The 24,341-nt window shown below is 39.2% G+C and overlaps 2 protein-coding genes across 4 annotated transcripts; one reads left to right on the top strand and one right to left on the bottom strand.

Annotated features, from left to right (window-relative positions):
* Window positions 1-2,140: 2,140 nt before the first annotated feature.
* dhx32a (DEAH (Asp-Glu-Ala-His) box polypeptide 32a) lies at window positions 2,141-19,175 on the top strand. Its single transcript, XM_084134946.1, has 11 exons — window positions 2,141-2,577; window positions 4,579-4,772; window positions 5,863-6,235; window positions 7,560-7,793; window positions 7,922-8,015; window positions 9,760-9,909; window positions 12,983-13,174; window positions 13,926-14,066; window positions 14,140-14,330; window positions 17,697-17,887; window positions 18,853-19,175. The coding sequence occupies exons 1-11, from the start codon at window positions 2,317-2,319 to the stop codon at window positions 19,025-19,027; spliced, it is 2,196 nt and encodes a 731-aa protein (XP_083991072.1). The 5' UTR covers window positions 2,141-2,316; the 3' UTR covers window positions 19,028-19,175.
* On the bottom strand, window positions 19,102-24,113 carry bccip (BRCA2 and CDKN1A interacting protein). Of its 3 annotated transcripts, none has more exons than XR_014608939.1 (8): window positions 23,922-24,093; window positions 23,732-23,806; window positions 23,507-23,587; window positions 22,367-22,456; window positions 22,077-22,264; window positions 20,251-20,416; window positions 19,877-20,151; window positions 19,102-19,381 (listed from the first exon to the last, which is right to left on the bottom strand). XR_014608939.1 is itself a non-coding variant. In XM_084134947.1 (7 exons), the coding sequence occupies exons 1-7, from the start codon at window positions 24,051-24,053 to the stop codon at window positions 19,981-19,983; spliced, it is 903 nt and encodes a 300-aa protein (XP_083991073.1). In that variant the 5' UTR covers window positions 24,054-24,113; the 3' UTR covers window positions 19,102-19,980. The 3 variants fall into 3 exon arrangements, 1 of the variants encoding a protein (XP_083991073.1); XR_014608940.1 differs by having other exon boundaries at window positions 19,102-19,370; XM_084134947.1 differs by having other exon boundaries at window positions 19,102-20,151; window positions 23,922-24,113.
* Window positions 24,114-24,341: the final 228 nt, after the last annotated feature.

Below are 24,341 nucleotides of genomic sequence, written 5' to 3'. Positions count from 1 at the left end.
ATCTGTCAACATATGAAGGTGAATGGTTTCACGTTGCTGGCATTGAACTGGTCTTTTGGACGTCCGCACAAGTTGACCCATCGTTCACATTTATCCCTCTGGGTTTTTGGCTTCGGGAAACGAATAAAGAATACATCCTTCATATGTGGACGGTCATAGTGTCTGGAGTCGTTTCTGCAAGTTCCATAGCAGCAGTGTTTACTCGGCATGTTCTTATTTGAGGGATAACCGGCAGAAAACAAGCAGTACTAGCATGAATCATAAGCGAGCGCGCTTCTATGTTGACCCCCTTCCGGTTTACGTTGCTGACGTCACGCGGCCTTGCGGTCTAAAAATAGCACTCGTGCGGCACGCTATTGTGAATGTCCAAAGGGGGCAATCGGTGTTCTCCGATTGTGGCCCAGTGCAGAGCACAGCAGCTCGATCTGTCCTGAGAGTTGTAGGACGCCCCACAGCTGCACAGGACCTTCACCACGTCCAGGTGCCCGTGGAAACACGCTAACATCAGGCTGATCACACACACACACACAGGAGACCAACATGTTCATACTCAGGCCCCAGTAAAATATTAACCTACTGATAAATCCTTATGCGTCAATGGAGATTAATGTGGAAACTTGTTTCCGGCACAGAATAAAAAATAAATAAAAAGGTAATTCCAACTTTTTTTTCCTCACAATTCTGAGTTTATAATTTATAAATTGAATGAATTTTTTTACAATTCCAAGATTCTGACTTTTATCTCGCAATTTCGAATTTATAACAAAACTGAGCTTGACGACGTAGATGTGACGTGAGCAACCTGTCTGTCTTCTAGTAGCTGTGCCAAGAGAAATCTGAATCATTCCCTTCCGAATCTTGCAGAGACGGAGAGTGTGAGTAGGAGGTGTCCATGAGCTAGGAGCAACTTTTGCTAAGTATTCTGATTAATTATTTTGTCATTTTGCCTCCACGTCCCCCCGATTGCGCGCGAGCTTCTCCTCCCGTCCATACGGTAATGTCTCTACTGTGCGACAGAGAGTCGCGTGGTTATGACGCAATCGTTAGCCTACTTTTACAAAAACTGCTTCTACGGGGCCATATAACGTAATATACAAGGTAATGGAGCCTTTTATACATTTTCATGTTTCTTTAGAAATAAATAATGGACAAATGGAGTCTTTAAACGCCTCAGATGTAAAGTTATTCGCTGTCAAAGTGACGCCAAAATGAATGGGAGTCAATGGAACGCTAACAGCAGGTGATGGTCTGCTAATCAATGGCGGCCCCCGGGGAAGCTTCAGTTTTGGCTGAAAGATTACCCCCTTGAGCTTCTCAAGAGCGGCTGCACGAGGTCTGATGACGACACAGCTGTTCCACCATTGGCCGGATTCACCGCATGACAACGATCACGTGTGTTTTGTGTTTATTCGAACACCTTTAGTTACACCTAAAAGCTCACAAATCAGTTTTTTTATAACAGTAAACACTCCTTTCATGTAGTTGCGATGTTATATTGTGTCATGTTTATCAAATTAAAACTGATTAAAAAACGTAGACTCCACTTCATTGATAGTAGCTTATGTTGAACTTTATTCTTGTTCAAACAGACGCTGTATGAAGCAGTACATAAAGTATTGAATGAAAATGTATCTGAAACATCTGTGTATTATTTGGCAATTATTGCATTTATTTCACTTCAGCTGTGGTAAAGTATGCAAACACCACGTGAGCGGTCACTACGGGAACCAGAAAGTGACTACTCTCGCCGATCGGATACATCCAGCCGCAGCCGATGTCGAACACTGATGATTACCCTGGAAATCCAGAGTTCTCGCGAGAGTACAAATTGAATTTAACTGAACTTAATCTTTCAGATTTGGGTCTGGATTTCCAGGCTAGATGATGATGATCTTTAACATTTTATATAATGCTGGTAGGCCGGGGCTAGTTGTCACACTTTTTAGTGAATATTTCTTATTGACAGTTAAAGTTTGTTTTTGGTAGTCAATTAATATATAACCAATGTATAAAATAAAATAACTGATAGTGATGACAGTCTAACATGTGGTTGTATATATCTGTGATCACGCGCAGCTGCGATGTGAGTTAACTGGATTAACTGGGCAGGTCACGCGCCCGCGGTTACGACAGCGCCACTGTGCGCGCGCACGAGAGCACACCAGCGTTTCCAGACAGTGCTGTGAGATTTCCAACGCGTAGCTATCCAACTATAGCGAGCTTTTTAAGGGTGTTTAGGACACATGCACGAGCACGGAGGTGTGGAGGATCTGATCGAGTGACTTTATAATAATCACATGTGTTCAACTGGTCAGTATGGCTGGAAACAGTGAGATATCAGAAGGAGAACTCAAGAGAGAGGAGGAGGAGGAATCTGACTGTGATCTGTTCGAGTTTGGAGATGATCTGGAGCTCAATCAGTTTGATGGATTGCCATACTCTTCCAGATATTACAGACTCCTGCAGGAGAGGAAAACTCTGCCTGTTTGGAAATACAGACATGAATTCATGACTCTGCTGGAAAAGAATCAGATTGTTATAGTCTCAGGAACAACCAAGACTGGCAAAAGCACACAGGTGAGCATGCTTATTTATCACGCTTTTACTGTATTTACACATCACTTTGTGCTCTTTTTAAAATGTCAACATAGTAAACTTTTTTTATGAAGATTTGTTTACTATATTTGGATGTTTCTTCTTGTCTAAAATGTGCCATTGATTTTACATTCGGCTGGACTGCAAACAAGCCGAGACACTTCATTGACATTTTAGCAATCTCAGGAAAGTGTGTAAATATAGCATCAGTTTTAACTTCAGCACATTAATAAGAAGCACTAAAAATAGTCTGGAGAAACATAAAGCCTACACACTGCCATGAGTTTGAGAGGTTGAACTTCTTGCTTTACTGTTCCTCATCTTTTCTATGAAAATCAATATGCTTTTGAACTGGACTGAGGTCTGTCACAGTTGTCAATAATAATAATTATTGCTTTATTATAGTCACTGTGTGAGAAAATTAAGTCTGTCTGTTAATTGTTTTGACAGTGTTTTATGTCTAATCAATTGAGAAAATGGCCTATTCTACATATCTTGGAATAATAACTATGCATAATGAATCCAAATTACTGTGTGTTGTTGCAAAACTTGTATTGGGAATAATGAGCTGTATTTAATTTCTTTTTCATTTTAATTCAGTAAATCCCTCTTCCAGTTCAAAATCCTGTGGGTTGCGGCCAATTTCATTTAGATTCCAGACATTCTAGAAATTGCACATAATAATAGATAAACTAAACACTGTTTCTCCATTGCATGATATGAGTCTCAGACCTGCTGTTTGCATTTGGCCTGATCGTGATTCTTAAATCTGAGCAAATATACTTTACTTTGTTTTAAATGAGGTCATCAGTTGTGTATCATGAGGATGTTTGCTGTGGAGTGAGTCAGTCAGCTACAACCATTGTGTTTGAACAAACAGTGTTCATTCAGCAGAGGACAAAACTTTGCCTCTGCTTTCATTTTTAGATCATTTGAGTGTTGTGCACCTCAAAATAGTTTTTAGAAAATAAGAAATAGTGCTGTCAAATCAACTAATCGCTTCTAACATAAAAGTTTGTGTATATATATATATATATATATATATATATATGTATATATGTATGTATATATATGTATGTATATATATGTATGTGTGTGTGTGTATGTATGGTGTTTGTGTGTGTGTGTATATATATAACTTTTATGTTAGATGTGATTAATTGATTTGACAGCACTAGAAATAATACATTAGTGCTAGATTTAAAACAAGACAAAAATCTAACAATGGAACTGATCAAAATACATTTCTATGAAAACATGATTATCTTATTATGAAGTCTTATCTTGTGCATTTTTTTCTGTTCTAAGAATAGTTGAAACCAAGTAATACTGATTAAGAACAGATTTTTTTTTTAGATCAGCTAAAATTAACTAAATAAAAAAATAAAAAAATAAAATGTGAGGAGGTTTTTGTCAGACTAAACTTTTTCCTTCTTTTTTTTTTATATGCCCTAATTTTGAGTCCTGAATTATATATATTTACAAACTGCAAAATCATAATACCAGAATTCATGCAAAATCAACAAATCAAAGATTTTTCAGATGATAAAACTGGACAACTGTAATATATATATATATATATATATATATATATATATATATATATATATATATATATATATATATATATATATATATTACAGTTGTCCAGTTTTATCATCTGAAAAATCTTTGATTTGTTGATTTTGCATGAATTCTGGTATTATGATTTTGCAGTTTGTAAATGTGTATTAAGTAGATATGTAGCCGTGCATCTGTTAAGTTGACCCGACCTGTCTTTAGCAGATGCGCAGACATCTCAAACCCGCAGCTGTTAAACACAGTCGAGGACAGATTTTAATGTCGACCGCCGGCAGAGAAAGACTGACACCAAAGCAGTGTGTGTGGCACATAGAGAGAGGAGAGCAACAGGCCAACAGTTGTCATAATCGTTACCTGAAGGCTTCCACATGCACTATAATGTGTATTCTCTGTGTCCTGTAGATCCCTCAGTGGTGTGCAGAGTTCTGTCTGTGTGCGCAGTACCAGAACGGTGTGGTGGTGTGCAGTCAGATCCAGAGACGACAGGCTGTAGATCTGGCCCTCCGCGTTGCAGACGAGATGGACATCAACATCGGCCACGAGATCGGATACAGCATCCCGCTGGAGACGTGCTGCTCCAACGACACGATTCTCAGGTCTGTGTGAAACTCACACTGAAATGCTCACTATTACCAAAGGTTTTCAAGTTGGTGATATTTTATGTTTTGTGGTTTAGTTTGCCCAGTTAAAGTATGAGAAGAATGTGCTCCTCAAATGCATGACACATACTTGAGGCCTCTTTGCGTTATTATACGGGTCAGGTTCACAAGTTCAGGGAGGCATTTCTCTGGCTATGACTTCTCTATGGAGGACTACTGAATAATGTATAAATAAACATATAATAAATAAACATGTAATTTACCAAAAAATATTTTTGTTTTATTTTATTTAAATGTGTCTAGTCAAGTATCTTTTATTTCATTTTTTATTTTATTTTATTTTATTTTACTATAGAAATGTGCCTAGATAAATGTCTTAAAACCTATTAATAACAAATAATAAAAGAAAAAGGCATATTTTAATTTATAAAGCAATGTGTCTAATCAAATGTCTTTTATCATGTATTTTACGCACACACTCATATTATAAATATTATTAAAACACAAACCTTTTTGTTAGATATGATTAATCATGATGAATTGATTTGGCAGCACTACTAAAAATCGATTAATGAAAAACATTAGATAAAAATCCATATTTTATTTTTTTAAATCAAATGTCTTATTTCATTTTATTATAGAAAATGTATTTTATTTATTTTAAAGAACTTTGTCTTGTCAAATATGTCTCAAAACCAGAATAATAATAATAATAACTAGATTAAAAAGTTCGTCGAGACAAACTTTAAGTTGGCTTGAGAAAGTTTGGACCATAAAGTTTGAAGAAGTTTAAAGTAGTTTGAAGTTTAAAGTAGTTTGAAGTTTCAATTTTGAAGTAGTTTAAAGTTTGAAGTAGTTTAAAGTTAAAAAGTTGCTAGGGTGTTTCTAGTGGGTTGCTAAAGTATCCTGGGTGGTTGCTAGGTGGTTGCTAGGGTATTCTGGGTGGTTGCTAGGGTGTTCTGGGTGCTTGTATTTCTGTTGAACAGGTCACTAATAATGCTGATAAACATTTTGTGTGTGTGTGTGTGTGCGCGCACCTATTTTGTAGCATAAAATGTCAAAACCAAATGTACGTCCTTGGCTGCAGGTACTGCACTGATGACATACTGCTGCGTGAGATGATGTCTGACCCGATGCTGGAGCATTATGGGGTGGTGGTGATAGACCAGGCCCACGAGAGGACCGTGAGCACTGATGTTCTCCTGGGTCTGCTCAGAGAGGTGCTTCTCCAGCGGCCCGAGCTGCGTGTGGTGGTCCTGTCCGCGCCGCCCGCCTCGGACACTCTCCTCACACACTACGGGAACGCCCCGCGCCTGCAGGTGGACGCCCCGAGCGCTGGTGAAGTGATCCACAGCAACAGCATCAGCTCTGAGAGCTTCTACTCGGCTCTGAGACTCGCTCTGGAGGTCCATCGGTCCAGAGAGCCTGGAGACGTAGCAGTGTTTTTAGCTTCTGAGCAGGTGAGGTGACGTGCGCTAGTGCATTACAACAGCTCATGCACTGCATGTTATGGGAGCAAAAATATAAGCATTGAGTATTTGGGCAGTTAACCAGAGTTGTTGCAAATTCCACCCTAAGCAGGGATGATTCAGAACCTGGAGAGCTCATGTTCACACCAAGAGTGAATGTATAGTCTTCTAGATATTCTCACTGACCACTTAGATGGGAGCATTTATGTGCTGACTAGTATACTTCCTTTTAAGTGTGGAGTCAGTGAGATTTATTTATGTTTTTGGAAAGAAGTATTTTCTGCTCACGAAGGCTGCACTTATTTGATCAAAAATGCAGTAATATTGTGAAATATTATTACAATTTAAAATATGGGTTTTCTATGTGAATATATAGTAAAGTGTAATTGATTCCTGTGATCAAAGCTGAATTTTCAGCATCATTACTCCAGTCTTCAGTGTCACATGATCCTTCAGAAATCATTCTAATATGATGATTTTCTGCTCAAGAAACATTTCTGATTATTGTCGTATTATTAACAGTTGTGCTGTGAAAGGCTTTTGTGTGAACCGTGATACATTTAGAATGAGCTTTGAGTAAAAAGTTTAAAAGAATATTTTCTTGCAATATAAATGTATTTACTGTCTTTTTTTTAAATCAATTTAATGCATCCTTGTTGAATAAAAGCATCCATTTATTTTCTCAAATGACAGTAGTGTAGGTTTCAAGTTCAAGTCTCTATGATATTGTGGTCTGTAGATATGGCTTGAGTCCCTTCTTCAATGTTGTTTCACTCTTTTTCTTTCACTCTTATTGTCTTATAAGTCTGATCTTTTAGAAAAATAATCGCACACCAACAAGGGAACAAGTTGCACGCAGAAGATGGGTTAGAGATTGTTCAAATCCCTAATCATAACTTTTAGCAGTAGCAACAGTAGCTAACAGTGATGCAGCACTAACACAATGTTCTGCATGAAGTCAATGACATTGTTATGTTCAGCAGAATCAGCAGCGTCTGAATGAATGAGTCCACTCAGCTCTTCCACTGTTACTGACTCTCTTCTCCGTAAAATCACATTAATGCCTCTCACAAATCTAAACTGTTTTTGCTCATATTTGGGGTTTGTGACTTGAACAAACTTGTGAGCCTGAGTATTCAACTTTGGCATACGTTTGGCATTTAGATGGCATTTGTGCATCGGACGGACAGGAATGTTACCTCGAATCATATGTCTTATTGAGTTAAGGTGTTACTTTTCTAACCTGTTGGACACATTTTGTGTTGTTGTTGTTGATAATGGTGTGTCTGTGTGTGTGTGTGTGTGTGTGTTTCAGGAGGTTGTGTGTGCCTGTAATATTCTCACTAAAGAAGCGTCCAGAATGAGTGCATCTCTGGGAGAGCTGTTAGTGGTTCCTCTGTTCCCCGGACACACCGGAATATGTCCACCAATCACAGAAAGCCAACAGACGAGTAGGCGGGTCTTCATTTCCTGTAGCCAATCAGAGGATCTCTTCTGGCCGGTGGACACTATTAGTTTTGTCATTGATACTGGAGTAGAGAAGAGATTAGTGAGTGTGCTGAAAATCATGTCCCAAAAAATGAATTCACCTTTTACTTTTTATATTTGCACCAACAATATGAGTGAAAAGTCTTGTAACAATAAATTAATATTTTCTGTGTGGCATTGTTTTTGTAGGTATATAACCCACGAGTGAGAGCCAGTTCAGAGGTCATCCGACCCATCAGTAGATGTCAAGCCGAAATCCGCAAACGACTGACTGGATCAACAGGTGCGTTAACTTTCAGCAGAATCTGTGCTCAAGCAACGGTTTCTTTAAGACTTAAAAATTGCGTTTACTTAAAGGTGCTCTAAGCGATGTCACTTGTTTTTTAGGCCAAAACATTTTTTGTCACATACAGCAAACATCTCCTCACTCTCCGCTCGCTGCCTGTCCCCTGAACACACTGTAAAAAAACACGGTCTCTGTAGACAGCCCAGGCTCCACAAACGGCAAGAAAAACAAACTGGCCCAGCCTGGACCACGAAACATAACAAACAGTGTTCCAGCCAATAACCGACGAGAATGATTTGGGGGGGGGGTTAATGCGCGTGCACATGAAGCGGGGTGTGGGGGGTGGAGGAGAGAGAAGCATGAAGAGGGAAGTTAGCTAGAGGAGAGATGTCCTAGACAACGACTAACGTTACACATTTTATATTCTTGAGAATTTTGATATGGCCGACACACGACCAAAGAGACGACTTTCCGATGAACAAATAATAAAGAAGAGGGAAAAGGAGAAGGAACGCGAAGTCCCGAATTTACATCGGAAAAGCGTTCAAAAGGAGGCGAGAACTCCGCCGGCAGAAGGGCTTCTGATCCGACATTCAGGTGGCTCTGTTTCTGCTGGACAGGGTAAATCAGTTTGGTTTTTCTAAATGTTTCATGACTGTTTCAGGAAGTACGGAAGGGAGGGGGAGGGGCGGGATGAGGAGGAGGGAGGGTCGAGCTAGCCTCCGTTTTGTTTGACAATACTTTGAACGTCAACAAGAAGTGACTTCACCCAACATCGCTTAGAGCAGCTTTAAGCAAAGCAACATTGTGCCAATCACAATTCTGTATGCAAATATGTTGCACCAGTTGCAATTCACTATGCAAATATTATAATATCATCACCGTCGGTTACTTCTTGAATGGCAAAGTTTAAATTTAAGTATAAGTCAATAGGAGATTTTCAAAAACCAACAAATCTGTAAAAGTTTGACATTATGACCTTCATGCTGAATTAATTGTGAAGAAGAATAAAACAGAATTGTCATAATTCTTAGTGCAACTACATTTAACGTTAATTTGTTTGGCTGTTCTGTAGAGAGTCATTAGCTTTGTTTCCATCCACCTATTTGTATGTGAATTATGGGATATCACACATAAAAAAAAAAAATGCTGGATAGAAATGTCAAGATGCGCATAAATTCTAAAAATGCACAAAAAACCCTTATGTGCTCAATTGAGGCGTTTAATTTCTTTATCCAATAAGAAGACATGCATATAAAGTTTGATGGAAACACATTTACAGAATAAATCCCTCGATGTGCAACAAAAAAATCATGTGACTTTGCCTCAACAGAGGATGGGATTAGATAACTGGACTAACCAGTGGACCAATCACAACGCACAGCGTCTCAAATGTTGGTTTGAAACGCCTGAGCCAAAGTCTGTCATCAGAATGATTGGTTTAATTTCCTCCCGAAGCGTCTCGCACAATTGTGTTCCCAAACAGCAGCATTCTGAACGCAAGATCACATGACAGCGTTTATTGCGCTACGCCTGAACACTTCCACGATTGCAGCGTTATTACAGATGTTTTGCACCAATTTCCCAGGAAGTGATGATTTTGTACTCTTGAACTCATGGGATGGAAAACGGTGCTTTATTCGTAAATGTTTTATGCAACATTTAAAGTGAAATTCGCGATTTTAGATGAAAACGTAAATATTGTCAGTAGTGAATCGATGTTGAATCTGTTGGTTTGAAGGGAAGTGCTTCTGTTTGTATCCTGAGGGCATTCAGCTGCCCGCTGAGATCCCTCCTCGGATCCTGGATTCAAACATCACGTCCACAGCGCTCTTTCTGAAGAGGATGGAGGTGGCCGGCATCGGACACTGTGACTTCATTAGCAGACCTGGTGGGTGAGATTACATTTATTTTGGGCTAGGATTTCACAGTGGCATAAAAGAACTTTAGAGAGGATCTTCTTCAACATCTAACTTTACAGATTAGAGAAATGTCTCTAAACACATTTCTCTATCTGTCTCTAAGCGGACAGATCAGCTAAAAATGAGATTCTTCATGAACACACACAGTCTGCATAGTCTTTACTAAAAGTCTTATGGCGAAGTTCTTTTTCGTTCTTCGCTTTGGGGTAAAAAGAAGTTTGAAATATGTGAGCAGCGATAAACTGTTAGCGAACATCCGGATGCCGCACGTTAAAATGAATATGTAAATGTGTGCAGGTTTTCCTTTCAACAACAAAATAAACACACAACAAAAATGCCAGCGGTGAGAAAACAACAGTTAAGAAAGCATCTGATCATAATGATGTGGATGTTTGCACCAGCTCTGCAATTCGGCACTCCAGTCAAGTCACGTCACGTGTATTTACATGACACTTTATATAATAGATTGCTTAAAAGCAGCAGCTTTACAGTATTAAACATCTTTTTCAATTAGAACTTAAAGGATAATTCCGGTATTTAGCACTTTGAGTCTCTTTTCTGGTTTGTTTTGGATGAACTAGAGTGGTGGACACAGAAATTTTGACGATGGGTCCTGTCTCGACTTTTTGACTCGTTTAGAGTCGCCTTTGACCGCTTCAGAGTGGCTGTCTACGGGCATGCACGAACATGTCCTTAAAACAACCCTTAACGTTCGTTTTCAAAACTGTGCAACTCACCGAGTGGTTAGTGGTGTTCGTTGATGATTAAAAACAAATATATCGGCGCAATGTATGATTTCAATCCGTGTTATTTGCTATAGTGGAACTATTTTTTCAGATACCTCACAACCGCGTAGAAACTTCCGCTCGATATTTGAGTCTGAAGCGCAGTAATATCAACGAGCAATGAGTCCTCCAACAGAAATCAATGGGATTTTACAAAATGCCAAATAAAACACGACAGAAACTGTATTTCGCTACGCTACTTGTTTTTAAATCATCAACGAACACCACTAACCACTCGGTGAGTTGCACAGTTTTGAAAACGAGCGTTAAGGGTTGTTTTGAGGACATGTTCGTGCATTCCCATAGACAGCCACTCTGAAGCCGTCAAAGGCGACTCTAAACGAGTCAAAAAGTCGAGACAGGACCCATCGTCAACATTTGTGTCCACCACTCTAGTTCATCCAAAACAAACCAGAAAAGAGACTCAAGGTGTTAAATACCGGAATTATCCTTTAATTTTCTAGTATAAAGCAGCTCTCCAGTGTATTCATGTTTTTACTTGTGGAAATGGACTGGAGAAGAAGGCGGAGCCTCAGAGCCACGCCCACCTATTACATCATCGCCACGGACCAATAGGTTCAAAGGTGGTATTTCAAGAAAGTTAGTTTTGACAAGCTGTTTCGAACTCCCGAAATGAACCAAAAACAAAATTAGTTTTGTTCTGATTTTGTTCAAAATGTCACACCAGTTCGTTCTTCGATTTCACTTTGAAGTAAATCGGGCCTTTATTGTAATGTAATCTATAACAGTTGCTCATATGTGAAGGTGTGCTCGTGCACAGACGGGTTTGCTGGTTGGTGTTCAGGCATGCGTGCATTTGCTGAACTGACAACTCTGTGTCTGCTGGGTTTAGACTCATTGTTTCTGGTCACTGTTTGGACTGCGGGAAGCTCAGAGGAGAAAGAGAGATATTCATTAGTGACATAAGCACAGCCAACAGACATGATATAAACAGGAAGAGAAAAGCTCCGTGATGGTGGAAACGTGGAGAACTGCCTGCTTAATGGCCCACTAAAGTGCCTTGAAACGTGCAGCGTTATTTAAAGGGATACTTCACCGATTAGCATTAAGCTTTGTATCAGTAGAAACCCGGTAGTATTCTCGAATGACCATGCTTCCCTCCCTCATGTCCCCCTGAGACGAGAGATTTCTGTATTGTGTGTCTGGAAAAAAACCTCTGATGACGCAAAAATCGTCATTTACGTTTTTTTGTCCAGAGGCGAGAGACTACGGCCAGTAGGAGGAGCTCGTCCCGCATGTCTTCAACCCGCCCATAGGGGGATCTCACGATAAAACGCCGTCTTTTCAGTTTCGAGTCACTAGTAGCCTAGCTGTATCATTTCTTCCAATACTGCCCTCTGTAACCGGTAGGCGTGGCGTGGGAGTGGCCTCGTAGGGCAGCGAAGCAAGTGCATTCTGGGAGTTGTTGTCTTTCATCCACATGCGGTGAAATATCCCTTTAATGTTTCGACGCAATTTCCACTGAAACAGGAAGACAGGGCGGGACATCGACAAGCTCCTCCCCTTGTTTAAAATAGCCAATAGCGTTTTGTTTACATGCAATTTCCTCCTAGTCTCGAACCGTTTCTCCTCCTAGTCTCCTCCATATCGCTTTAAAATACAGCATTCAGTGCAAAATTCAAATGGGTCTGGTATGTTTTCTGGTCTGCGGGATCATATGATCCACTCTGTGCTATCGTGTCTCTGGACCGAAGCTGTGGCGCTTCACGTGACACTAATGTGAAACCATACTTTATTCTCCCCGATGGAAAGCATATTTACACTGTCTGAATTGTTCCCTATCCCCTATATAGTGCGCTATGTGCCATTCACCACGTAGAAAATAGTAAATGTGTGAATGAGTGAACGATTTCAGTTGCAGCTTCAGCGTCTATTTATGAAGTAGGGGGGCGGAGCTTCAGATTCTAGAGAGCATTTGATTGGACAGAAAATCTGATGAGAAGCTGAAGTGCGATGTCATCATAATCATTGATCCATATTGTTTAAGTTTTGACTAAGTTTTGAATGCTTATATCTTCTAATGCAAATTTTGGAACACACTAGCTTATAGATAACGGTAAGGCTAACATATAAAGCCAAAAAACTTCAAAGTCATGGGGACTTTAAATCAAGTGATTTATTTTTTAGAAATGCCAGACACAACTGCCCACTCTTGTTTCATTAGTTAGCACATGTTTAATAAGTCACAGGAAGCACATTTGCATGATGTTCGTTGCTTTACACTTTTCCCGTCCAGATCCGGAGGGGCTCATGCAGGCGTTGGAGGAGCTCGATTATCTCGCTGCTTTGGACAATGATGGAAACCTGTCTGAGATGGGCATCATCATGTCAGAGCTTCCTCTGGATCCACAGATGGCCAAAGCTTTGCTGGCGTCCTGTGAGTTTGACTGCGCCAGTGAGATGCTAACCATCGCTGCAATGCTCACAGGTAATGTTTTAACTATGTTTTAACGTATATCATTACACGGCTCTGTGGAATACTTGATTCTGATTGGTCAATCGCGCCATCCAGCGGTATGTTATTCCCAGATAACAACCGCTGAAAACAGATAACACACAGTCTCATCCGGGTTACTGAAGTCAGCAGTGCTAGGAAGGGTTTTTTTTTTTTCGTGGAAGTTTTGCATTTGGTGAGCTAATAAAATATTAAAACTCAGTCGAATCAATATTTTGTGTACAGTTATTTAATTATGCCATCCAGTATCGTGGACTCGCTCTCTCTTGTTTCATACAAATGCAGCTGCTGCCATTTTGTGACTATTGTTTTGTACACTGTTGGATTATAAAATACAAACCGGTACGATTTGATTCAATATCTCTTATCTCCATAATAATTATTGTGGTGAAATGCTGTGTAATAAGTGGTATGACTGTATAACGTATCTCTTAAATGTCCGTCTAGTTTGAACTTGCCGCGCTGCAACTGCAACTGCTCTCTCTTCATGGAGGCTTTGCGTTTAAAGACCTAATAAAATATTTCAACTCGGATCAATATTTCGTGTCTAATTATTTACTTATGTGGCAAGTAGCCGTGTAATAAGCGGGATAATGTACATCTAGCCGGTTGTTATCTCAGAATAAACCCCCTTCAGGCTGATGCAAGGTTTATTCTGAGAGAACAACCGGCTGGATGTACATTATCCCTTTCTTATGTAATAATTTACATCTGTTTCCATCAGCACCAAGCTGCTTCATTGAGCCTCCTGTTGGCATGGTAACAGAAGTCATGCGGTGTCATATGAAGTTCCAGCATCCCGAGGGCGACCACTTCACCCTGATCAACATTTACAACACCTTCAAACGCAGCCAGAAGGAACCATGTGAGCGACACGCTTTGACTCATGAATGCTCAGGTGGAAGAGCGAGCCCTTTTGACAGTTTTGTGTGTGACAGATTTCAGCCAGGAGCAGTGGTGTGAGGAATACTTCCTGAGCTGTGCCTCGCTGCAGACGGCAGACGCCATCAGAGCCCAACTCACTGACATTCTGAAGAGGATCGAGCTTCCCATCTCTGAACCTGCCTTTGGCACCAAGACCAACGCACTCAATATCAAGAGGGCGCTGCTCGCTGGCTACTTCATGCAGGTCTGAATAGTTTTACGCCTTGTGTATGTTTGTATATTAATTAAAATACATACACTGAACAAAATTATAAACGCAACACTTTTGTTTATGCCCCCATTTTTCATGAGCTGAACTCGAAGATCTAAGACTTTTTCTATGTACACAAAAGGCCTATTTCTCTCAAATATTGTTCACAAACCTGTCTAAATCTGTGTTAGTGAGCACTTCTCCTTTGCCGAGATAATCCATCCACCTCACAGGTGTGGCATATCAAGATGCTGATTAGACAGCATGATTATTGCACAGGTGTGCCTTAGGCTGACCACAATAAAAGGCCACTCTAAAATGTGCAGTTTTACTGTACTGGGGGGGTCTGAAAACCAGTCAGTATCTGGTTTGACCACCATTTTCCTCACGCAGTGCAACACATCTCTTTCACATAGAGTTGATCAGGTTGTTGATTGTGGCCTGTGGAATGTTGGTCCACTCCTCTTCAATGGCTATGCGAAGTTTCTGGATATTGGCAGGACCTGGGGCCCGTTCTTCGTACGTCGCTAACTCAGTTAGCTGGATTTGATTGTTGGCGATTTGGCATGATCTTGGATTGTTTGGTTCTTCGACGCTCATCCTTGACTTGCTGTCATAGCAACAGGTGCGCAATCTTAAACCTGCTCGAGAGCAGGCTTATTTCATGTTAACAGGATTAGACTGCGGCTTCATAAGCGGAGCTGATACGGAAGTCCAGCGCAGCGCGATAGTGCACTTTCTGAGATATATATTTTTTCTCGTGACTCGTGAAATTGTCGTTTACATTATTAATTTGTTGGAAATGCACATTTATTTTCGACTGATGCGGAGAACTTGATGGAAAGTGCTGTCTGTCGTGTCATTCGGAGTTTAACCACAAAAAAACCCCAAAAAACCAAAAAAAACAGTTTTAGGTTTTTTTGTGGCATTTCCAAGCCACTTAAGACCCAATGTTGTAAAGGAGTTGTTTTTTTAAGCAGGTTTTTTTTTTTTTTTTTTTTTTTTTTAGGCTATCATAATTTTTTATGAAGATCATGCAATCATGACCATATGTCACTCAGGCTTCACTAACGTGATTGGTACCATAGACTATAGGCTACCATAGACTGCCATCAAGGCCTCAATGAAGGGGATTATGTGAACAGAAAGGGGGTTCACAATGTAAATGTGCAGCCCAGTTACTATTGTGATTCTTAATATTCCAGATTAGTAGTAATATATCAAAAAAAAAATCTTTTCATATCACAAATGTGAAAGCAAAATGGCCAGGATCTGTGCATGACTTAAGCATTTTCAGAGACTCACATTTATGCACATTATTTGAAAGTGCTAAGGAAAGTTCCACAATTAAATATCAAGCTCACTGTATTACATACACTTATGCTGATCCTAACAGAGCTGCATTTCTTCATAGCTGATTATGACATGTTCCTGCCTGCAGACAGGTGTGTCATGACCCCATTCCCTGACCCAAACCAGTTACAATGCAGCTCTAGCCAGGACAAGGGCACACAATGAAATGAACTTTGGCTAACTAAAGGGAAGATTTCAGTGTCTGAAAAGTCTGAGGGTTGGACACCTGACAGGGCCTGTGACATTGTTGCATGTGCCATATTACACAACATTGCAAAAAACTTTTCATTAAATGTTTAATAAAAGACAAATATGCTTAGTTCCTTGAGTTTTATTTCAATTGTTCTTTGTCAGGAAAAGCCAGTCAAGTGCCTGCAACAAGAGATATTAGACACATGCCTCATGCAACAAATAAAAAGGAAAAGTTGGCTATACACTGCCCACCAGTAGGCCTATGTCTCCTCTGTCTGTGCAGACTCTTCTGTAGGCCTTTCTGTAGATGTGGAATCCTGCAACTTATATTGCAGCCATATGCAAGTATAAATTAAGTAAAGTTATTTATGCACTTGCAGGTAGGCTAGTCCCTTCATATGACAGTTATCTGAGAGGGTTTATTCACTGTCCAGTGCAATGGAAACAAATGGACATTACAAAGTCTTATACTTTCTTTCCTTTGGAAAGTTAGAAAATGTCCACTTACTGCACATATTTCAGCCACCACTTTCTTGGGAACAGATACAAGTGTTGGTGTATTGTGTAAAATTGCACAAAAGAGGAAAACACGTCATTACAATGAACTACACTCGGGAAAAATGTGATCAATAACTCATGGCAAAATATTTTTACATTAACATAAGTTTATCAGTTTTCACTTTCACAAGTCAAAGCAATTCATCATTACTCAAGATTTAACAGTTGAAATGACTATACGGCCATTATATTTCTCAGCCTTTTTCTTGGCTGCTTTTATAAACAGACAACCATTTATTTAACAGTGCCTTTTATAAAAGAGACTATATAACTAAAAATTACCATTATGTATAATATTTTTGTACTTCACTTTTATTTGTTCCCATGTTCTAGTGTGGTGACTCTGACATTACAATGAACAAAGTAATTATGCAATTATATTAAAATACAAAAAATATAGGCTAATAAGTGATAAAAATATCTAACATGGCCACTTCTAACGGATTTAAATTGTCTGCTACTTTTTGCCAGCCCTCTCTCCTGGCTTTTGCAGACTTTGAGGTGTTCCCTGGCGTTTTGGTTAAACATTAAAATTCCAAATAAACTTCGACTATTAGTTCTTGCTCTGCTGAGTAAAACTGAGCGCGCTCTTCGGCCACGCTGAGCAGCCAATAGCAGCGTTGCTGATCAATGTTTCTACTATCGATACATATCCCCTTTTAAACCAGCGCATGAACGCGCAATTATCTCAGATAACTCAATCCAGCGATACTAATCATATCCGGCAGGTGTGTTCGAAGAACCCCATTAGCCAGATCACGATTAGCACGATGATATCATCTTGGATGTCTCGTTTGATCTCGGATGTTTTAAGCAACGTACGAAGAACGGACCCCTGGAACATGCTGTCGTATACACCGATCCAGAGCATCCCAAACATGTTCAATGGCTGACATGTCCGGTGAGTATGCTGGCCATGCAAGAACTGGGATGTTTTCATCTTCCAGGAATTGTGTACAGATCCTTGCAACATGTGCCGTGCATTATCATGCTGCAACATGAGGTGATGGTCGTGGATGAATTCGGACTTCTCGGCAAAGGAGAACTGCTCACTAACACAGATTTAGACAGATTTGTCTATATTTTATCTTCGTATTTTAAATTTTATAATTAGAACAAACAATTATAGCCCCTTTTTTAATCAGAATATTTCTTTGTCTCAGGACTCAATGTAGTCTCATTTAAGTAAGTTTTGGGCTTGAATTTGAAGTGTCAGTCATTGATGATGTTTTATGAAGCGTCTCGTGTGTTCTTCAGATTGCCAGAGATGTGGACGGCTCGGGGAATTACTTCATGCTGCTGAATAAACACGTGGCTCAGGTTCACCGTCTGTCTGGTTACGGAGCAAAGGCTCATAAACTGGGTCTGCCGGAGTGGGTTCTGTTCCACGAGTACAACCTCTCCGACGACAACTGCATTCGGACCGTCACACAGATCTCGCCGCAGGCGTACGTATTCCTCCTATCAATGTACAGCTCTTTCTTTAGTCCTTTCCTCCGACTCAGGCTTGCCTACTGCTACAAACATTATTATGCCACGTCATCCAGAGTAATCATGTTTTTTGATGTGTCATCATTAGTAATCTGGATTTACAAGGGAGAGCTTTTCAGATTACATGATGCATTGAGGATTAAACCAGATCAGCTTCAGCTCACCTGTGCTATTCTTGCACATTTATTCATTTAGCAGATGTAAACACAACCACTGTGAACATCCTGGATATTATTATAAATGTTACAATTCTGGTGTCCAGAATGCAATACTAGCTTTTTAATTAATGAATTCAGCACAATGAACACTGACAAAAAATAAATAAAAACAGAACACTTCATGCAACAATAAACATTTTAATCTGTAGTATGGATGATCTTAAGTTGCATGTTTAATTCAGCCAAGGTGTCCAGTTATCATCTTTGGAAATAAAAACTAATTATTTTTGTACCTTTAATAAATTCAGTTTGCTAATTGGCTGTTGAATCAAAAAAATGTTGATGAATATTGCCATAATATTGTTCAAAAGTTTGAGATCTCTTTCTATTTGATCAATTATACCATAAAACCAAACCAGTAATATTGTGAAATATTATTAGAATTTAAAATAGCTGTTTTCTATGTGAATATATGGTAAAATATAACTTATTCCTGTGATCAGAGCTGAATTTTCAGCATCATGTCACATGATCCTTCAGAAATCATTATAATATGCTGCTCAAGACACACTTCATATTCTGGTGGAAACAATTTTTTTACCCAGGATACTTTTGATGAATAGAAAGTTCAAAAGAACAGCATTAATAATGTTAGAAATGTCTAAATAAATGTAATTGTTCCTGCAGAATACAAGTTTTCCTTTCTTTTAAAAACAAAACCCTATATAAACAGTAGTACGTCTTATTCCCTTCTGTGTTTTCAGGTTCACTCAACTGGCACCACAGTACTTCTTCTGTAACCTGCCCCCTAGTGAGAGTAAAGAGATCCTGCAGCTCATTCTGGACAGTGACAGGACGGGGCGCGTGAGAGCGAAGTCTCAACCAGCTGCGCCACAGACGGAAGAGGCCGAGTCACATGACCGATGTGTCATACAGTGACCTCATCAAAACATGCTTGTGTAAATAGAGCTCAAATGTTTTGTATTGTTCCTTTTGAAAAAGACACTCAAGAATCATGTTTTGGTCATTTATTTTGTGGGTAATTTCAACTGATTATGTACAGAATTAATAAATGATTTCACTGGTTTGGGGTGATTTGTTATCAATCTGTTTTTAAACATTTTATTACAACCTTGAAAACTCGACCTGGGACATTTAAAGGGTTAGTTCACCCAAAATTGAAAATTCTGTCAGTAATTACTCGCCCTCATGTTGTTCCAACCCCGTAAGACTTTCGTTCATCTTCAGAACACAAATTAAGATATTTTTGATAATCTGAGAGCTGACTCACTCCTTCATAGTAATCCATCCTCCATGTATAGATTATGTATTTGATATCTGCCATTCCAGAAAAGTTAGTAAAGACATTGTTAAAATAGTCCAAGTGACTACAGTGGCTCAACCTTAAGTTTAAAAATGGCCGACGCTGGTCATGTGTGTGATGCTGGCCAATAGTGAGCCTCCGTTCTGACATACAACCCAGAAGCGCTGCGCTGTTACACTACGTGAACTCACTCGGAAGAAAATGAAGAGTTGAATAAGTCTTCGTTTTTTTTGCGCACAAAAAGTATTCTCGTCGCTTGATAAACTTAAGGTTGAGCCACTGTAGTCACTTGAACTATTTTAACAATGTCTTTTCTAACTTTTCTGGGCCGGCAGATATCAGTTACCTAGAAGCCTATGGAGGAGTGAGCCAGCTCTCAGATTTAATCAAAAATACCTTAATTTGTGTTCTGAAGATGAACGAAAGTCTTACGGGGTTGGAACAACATGAGGGAGAGAAATTACTGACAGAATTTTCATTTTTGGGTGAACTAACCCTTTAACATCTCATTGAAACTCTTTTCTTGAACAACGTTTAAAAATAAACCACAAGAGGAGCAGAGTTCAGTTTAGACGGTCAGATATTCAGTCATTTTATCTATGATGGTTCCCATCCTGTCCATCGGGATCACCATCACGGTACGGAACGGCTTCAGCGGTACGTCGTCATACGACCACTTTCCAGTCGCGCAGGAATCGGCCTCGTCCTGAACGGAGTAGCTGAACTTCAGCGTGGCTTGCTGTGAAGAAAAAAAGTGTTAAGAGATGTTCATATTCCGAATTAAACCAAGAATATGTATTAATAAAGCAAACGTCAATTATGCTTTCACATTGACTACCTCGTAGAAGAACTCCTCCTCATCGTTCACAAACCGGATCTCTTCTTTGGGTTGAGCTTGTCCAGATATGCTCTTCTTGGCTGGTTTACAGGTTTTGCTGATCATCAGGTAGAACTGGCATTTACCGCTGGGTTTATTGGTCCTCTGTGCTTCGGCCATTTCCTTCCTGTACAACCAAACAACAGCATTTTCATCAACATGCGCTCAATAATTGCTTCTCCAAATCAGAAACACATCAATATGGCAAGCCGTTTTAGCTTAAATTGTACCCAGCATTACTCGTCGTAATTGCATTTTTACTAGTAAGAATTAAATTTGAGAGCTCTACAATTCAGTTCTTACTAGTAGCAATTACAATTAGAGAGCTCTACAATTCAATTATTACTAGTAAAAAAACAAATTAAAGATGTGTATAATTGCAGAGCTCCGTAATTAAAAATGAATGGAAGTCAATGGAGACATATGACTAGTAAAAATTCATTTGTAGAGCTCTCTAATTGGAAATCTTACAAGTAATAATTGAATTAGAAAGCTCTCTAATTGTAATTGCTACTAGTAATAATTGAATTGTTGAGCTCTAATTGAATTCTTACTAGTAAAAATGCAATTACGACGAGTAACGCTGGGTACAATTTAAGCTAAAACGGCTTGCCATACATCAAACTAGTTCTGTCAAGCAGATATTGAATGTTCTAGCAGAACTGAATCATTTCAGAAAACATTGTATATCAGTGGTATATACACACAGTTACATTTTTCCAGATGGAAACAGGGATTTTGGGGATGTGATTTTGCTTGTCTACGCGTTGACCCACATAAGAGATACTATTACATAAGATCCTTAAAAAGCCACGTGATGGTATTAGTGCCGCCCGCAAACAGTCAAAAACAGCAAAACACCTTCAGCCTAAGACAACATGAGAGCATCACGAGAGTGACGGATATCTGCGCATCTGCTAGTTGGATGACAGTGAGTAACAATGGAAAAACGGGATGGTAATTGTTAAAGTGCCACTATTTTTGCAGGTTGCTAATTTTGTTTTGGAGTCTACTACAACAGGTTCACATTAGAGGATGGATACCTGACCCGAGCCCGACGGGACCCGATATTTAGAAATTATGTTTGGGTTCGGGTCGGGTTCGGTCACATCAGCGCGATAAGGCATTGAACATTTTAAATTTAAAACAGCTTATTATTGTAGGTAGCCAATGTGCCTGATGCTTTCACTTGATGCAAACGTTCATTTTTGTGATTAAAATACATGTAAAATATTAGGCCTGCCATAACATCTGTCTTCATGTGTGCGGAAATTTGTTTATGTAGCCATGACAACGAAACACGTGCATGCGCGCCTGTGTTAAGTGCGCTTGTTGCTCCGTGCGCGCTGATGCACTCATCCTGTTGACATTTCCCAATGCCTTCCTAAAGTTCCTTAATAAAAGCGGGCTTTCCACACAAACAAAATGTACATGTGTCATTAGTATGAGGAAAAAAATGGGATTTTAACTGTCGGTCTCGGACATAAATATCTTTATGCCTGTCGGGCTCGGGTCGGGTTCAGACAGAAAAATTCGGCCCGATCCGCACTCTAGTTCACATGCATCCAAGATCAAAAAACTCTAATTAAAAATAGGCACTTTAAAAAGTGTGATTCCTACTTGTTGAGATTTTGATAAAATATAGTTTTTTTTCAATTTTTTTATAACATCCCCTTTTTAACAATTTGAATGTTTTAACCCTATTTCATGCTGTAGTTGTAACGCGCAGCTGCATTATCTTCAGATCCACACACTCCCTCTGCTGGTTAGATCTACTGAACACTTACTGGAGTTGTTTGTGCATCGGTAGGGCGATCTGTGGCGGGACGTTGACGAATCTCTCGCTCAGCAGCAGCCCGACTGACGGGCCGTTACCCGACAGAAGCTGCTCAAACCTCTCCTGAACATCCAGGGAGCTGGAGTTCACACACTGCTCTATAATCATGTCCTTCAGCTTCTCCAGACACTCCACACCCTGTTCAACACACACACAGCCATCAGAAACCAAATTCCAGATCCCCAACATAAAGCCTATTCATGTTAGCATTCATAAATATGAGTATTATCAGTCTCTCGCCTGTCTCTCTGTGAGGTTCACCATGCTGATGAATCCAAACACCTCATCTGTGTCGCCCTCGTCATCACTGTCCTCCAGTACCTCAGCTTGCTGGAGCAAAAACAGAGAAAATATTCAAAAACATGCATTGATAATATGATAATATGATCATTAAGGGCACAACCAGATTAATCCTGATGTTCAATACATTTAATGAATATTATAAATATTCTTATGGTTATTATCAATGTATTTTAAGGAAGAGACTACATTTTTTAGAGGCCACGGACCCCCAAATGTGATCATCCTATATGAAAATGAATGTAAAGAGTTATGAGAAAATGGTATGCGTGTCAGATCTTAAAGTGACAGACGCCTAATAAACCTGCAGCTGTCTGTCATTAATGATAATCAAAGAACAAAACAAAAAGAGAAAACCACTCACTGCTCTTGACTAAATAACTTTGGCAGCTTTAATATGGATTAATCTATATTTAATGCAGTGAAGACTGTGCAGTGTTTGATAACTTTATTCATTTTCTGTATTTATCCTACCTGAAAATCTTAAAGCACTGTTTACAAGGTTACATGGTTTCAAAAACAACGAGAACAATAAGTTTTTGTGCATTTTGACAGAACAAGTAAAAATCTGAAGAGTTCTGAATAGACCAAAAGAAAAAATAAATAAGCCCTTATACTGAAGGCACAGGACATTTATTAATATGGGAAGAAGTTTTGAGTTCACTTAAATTAAATGTTGTTAATGCCTAACAATAAATGTTAAAATTGATAGCTTTAATGCTGAATGGCACTGACATTAAACAAATATTTAAAATATAGGCTACGGTCTTTGTTTCTACATTAATTTGGAGATTAAATGTGAAATTATTACAATATAAAAATATATTAAAAAAAAACATTAATGTTAGGTGTGATTAATTACAGATTAATTTTTAATCGATTGAAAGCACTATTGTTTTATTTATTTTAATAATTTTATATAAAACTTGTTTTTTTTATTATGAGTTTATTTTCATATTTTTCTCTAAACCTTTCCACGGACCACCCTGATTACAATGAATGTAACGTTACATAACATTACTGTAAATCTGTTAATTAAATATACAGTTATGGACAGTAAAATTATATTAATATTCTCACCCTGATAACACTGCCAATGTGATTCTGCTGAATGATGATGTCAGTGAGATCAGAGGTGTTCACGTGAGACTTCAGGAACAGCTGGAAAAACAAAAACATAAATATATGTATATAAATATAGATATAAATAATGTATGTTGTGTCGTTGTTGCCATTTTAATCTCTATTTAAGTGCAAACTTCTGTATATTTAGTGCAATACAAACACTGACGTCCGTAACGTTACCTGTTGCAGAAGGGTTTTAATGCCATGAAAGTCGTTGTCAGATATCGCGTGCGCTTCAAAATCCACGACGACTTCCTAAACGCAAAATACATATATTGCTCATTAAACAGCGTGTTTAAACGCAAAACCAGCCTGGCCTGCGCATCACGATATTTTTTGGGTTGCAATAACAATTAAAATAGCAACTTACCTCGTTTATTTCTTCTTCTGAATCTTCACTTCCCTCGTCCCCAGAGTCTTCCAGACCCTCGTCCGAGCTTTCATTGCTGTCTTGGGGGTTTTGACCCGTTTCAATAGCTCGCCGCTTCGCAGATGAAGCCATGCTGCTCCAATATAGCACGCAGGAAACAGACACGAGTTCACGCACAGCGACGTTTTGTGTTATCCACATGTTAGGAAACTGATGAGTCTTGTCGGCCATCTTGGCTCACAGTAGACGCATGGGCAACATGCACAATACCCCCCTGCACAAGATCCACAATGGCGTCTGTTTCAGATCACTGTGTTGGGAAGCAGAACATACCATATTTTACAGAGGGGTGCTGCGTGAAAATCATTAATTATTTATTAAGAAAGCAATGACGATGAATGATGTTTTAAATAATAATGT

This window comes from Abramis brama, assembly GCF_963993115.1.
Source record: "Abramis brama genome assembly, chromosome: 14".
Lineage (NCBI taxonomy): Eukaryota > Metazoa > Chordata > Actinopteri > Cypriniformes > Leuciscidae > Abramis > Abramis brama.
The sequence above is the reverse complement of the archived record's forward strand: the minus strand, read 5'-3'. Positions and strand labels throughout refer to the sequence as shown.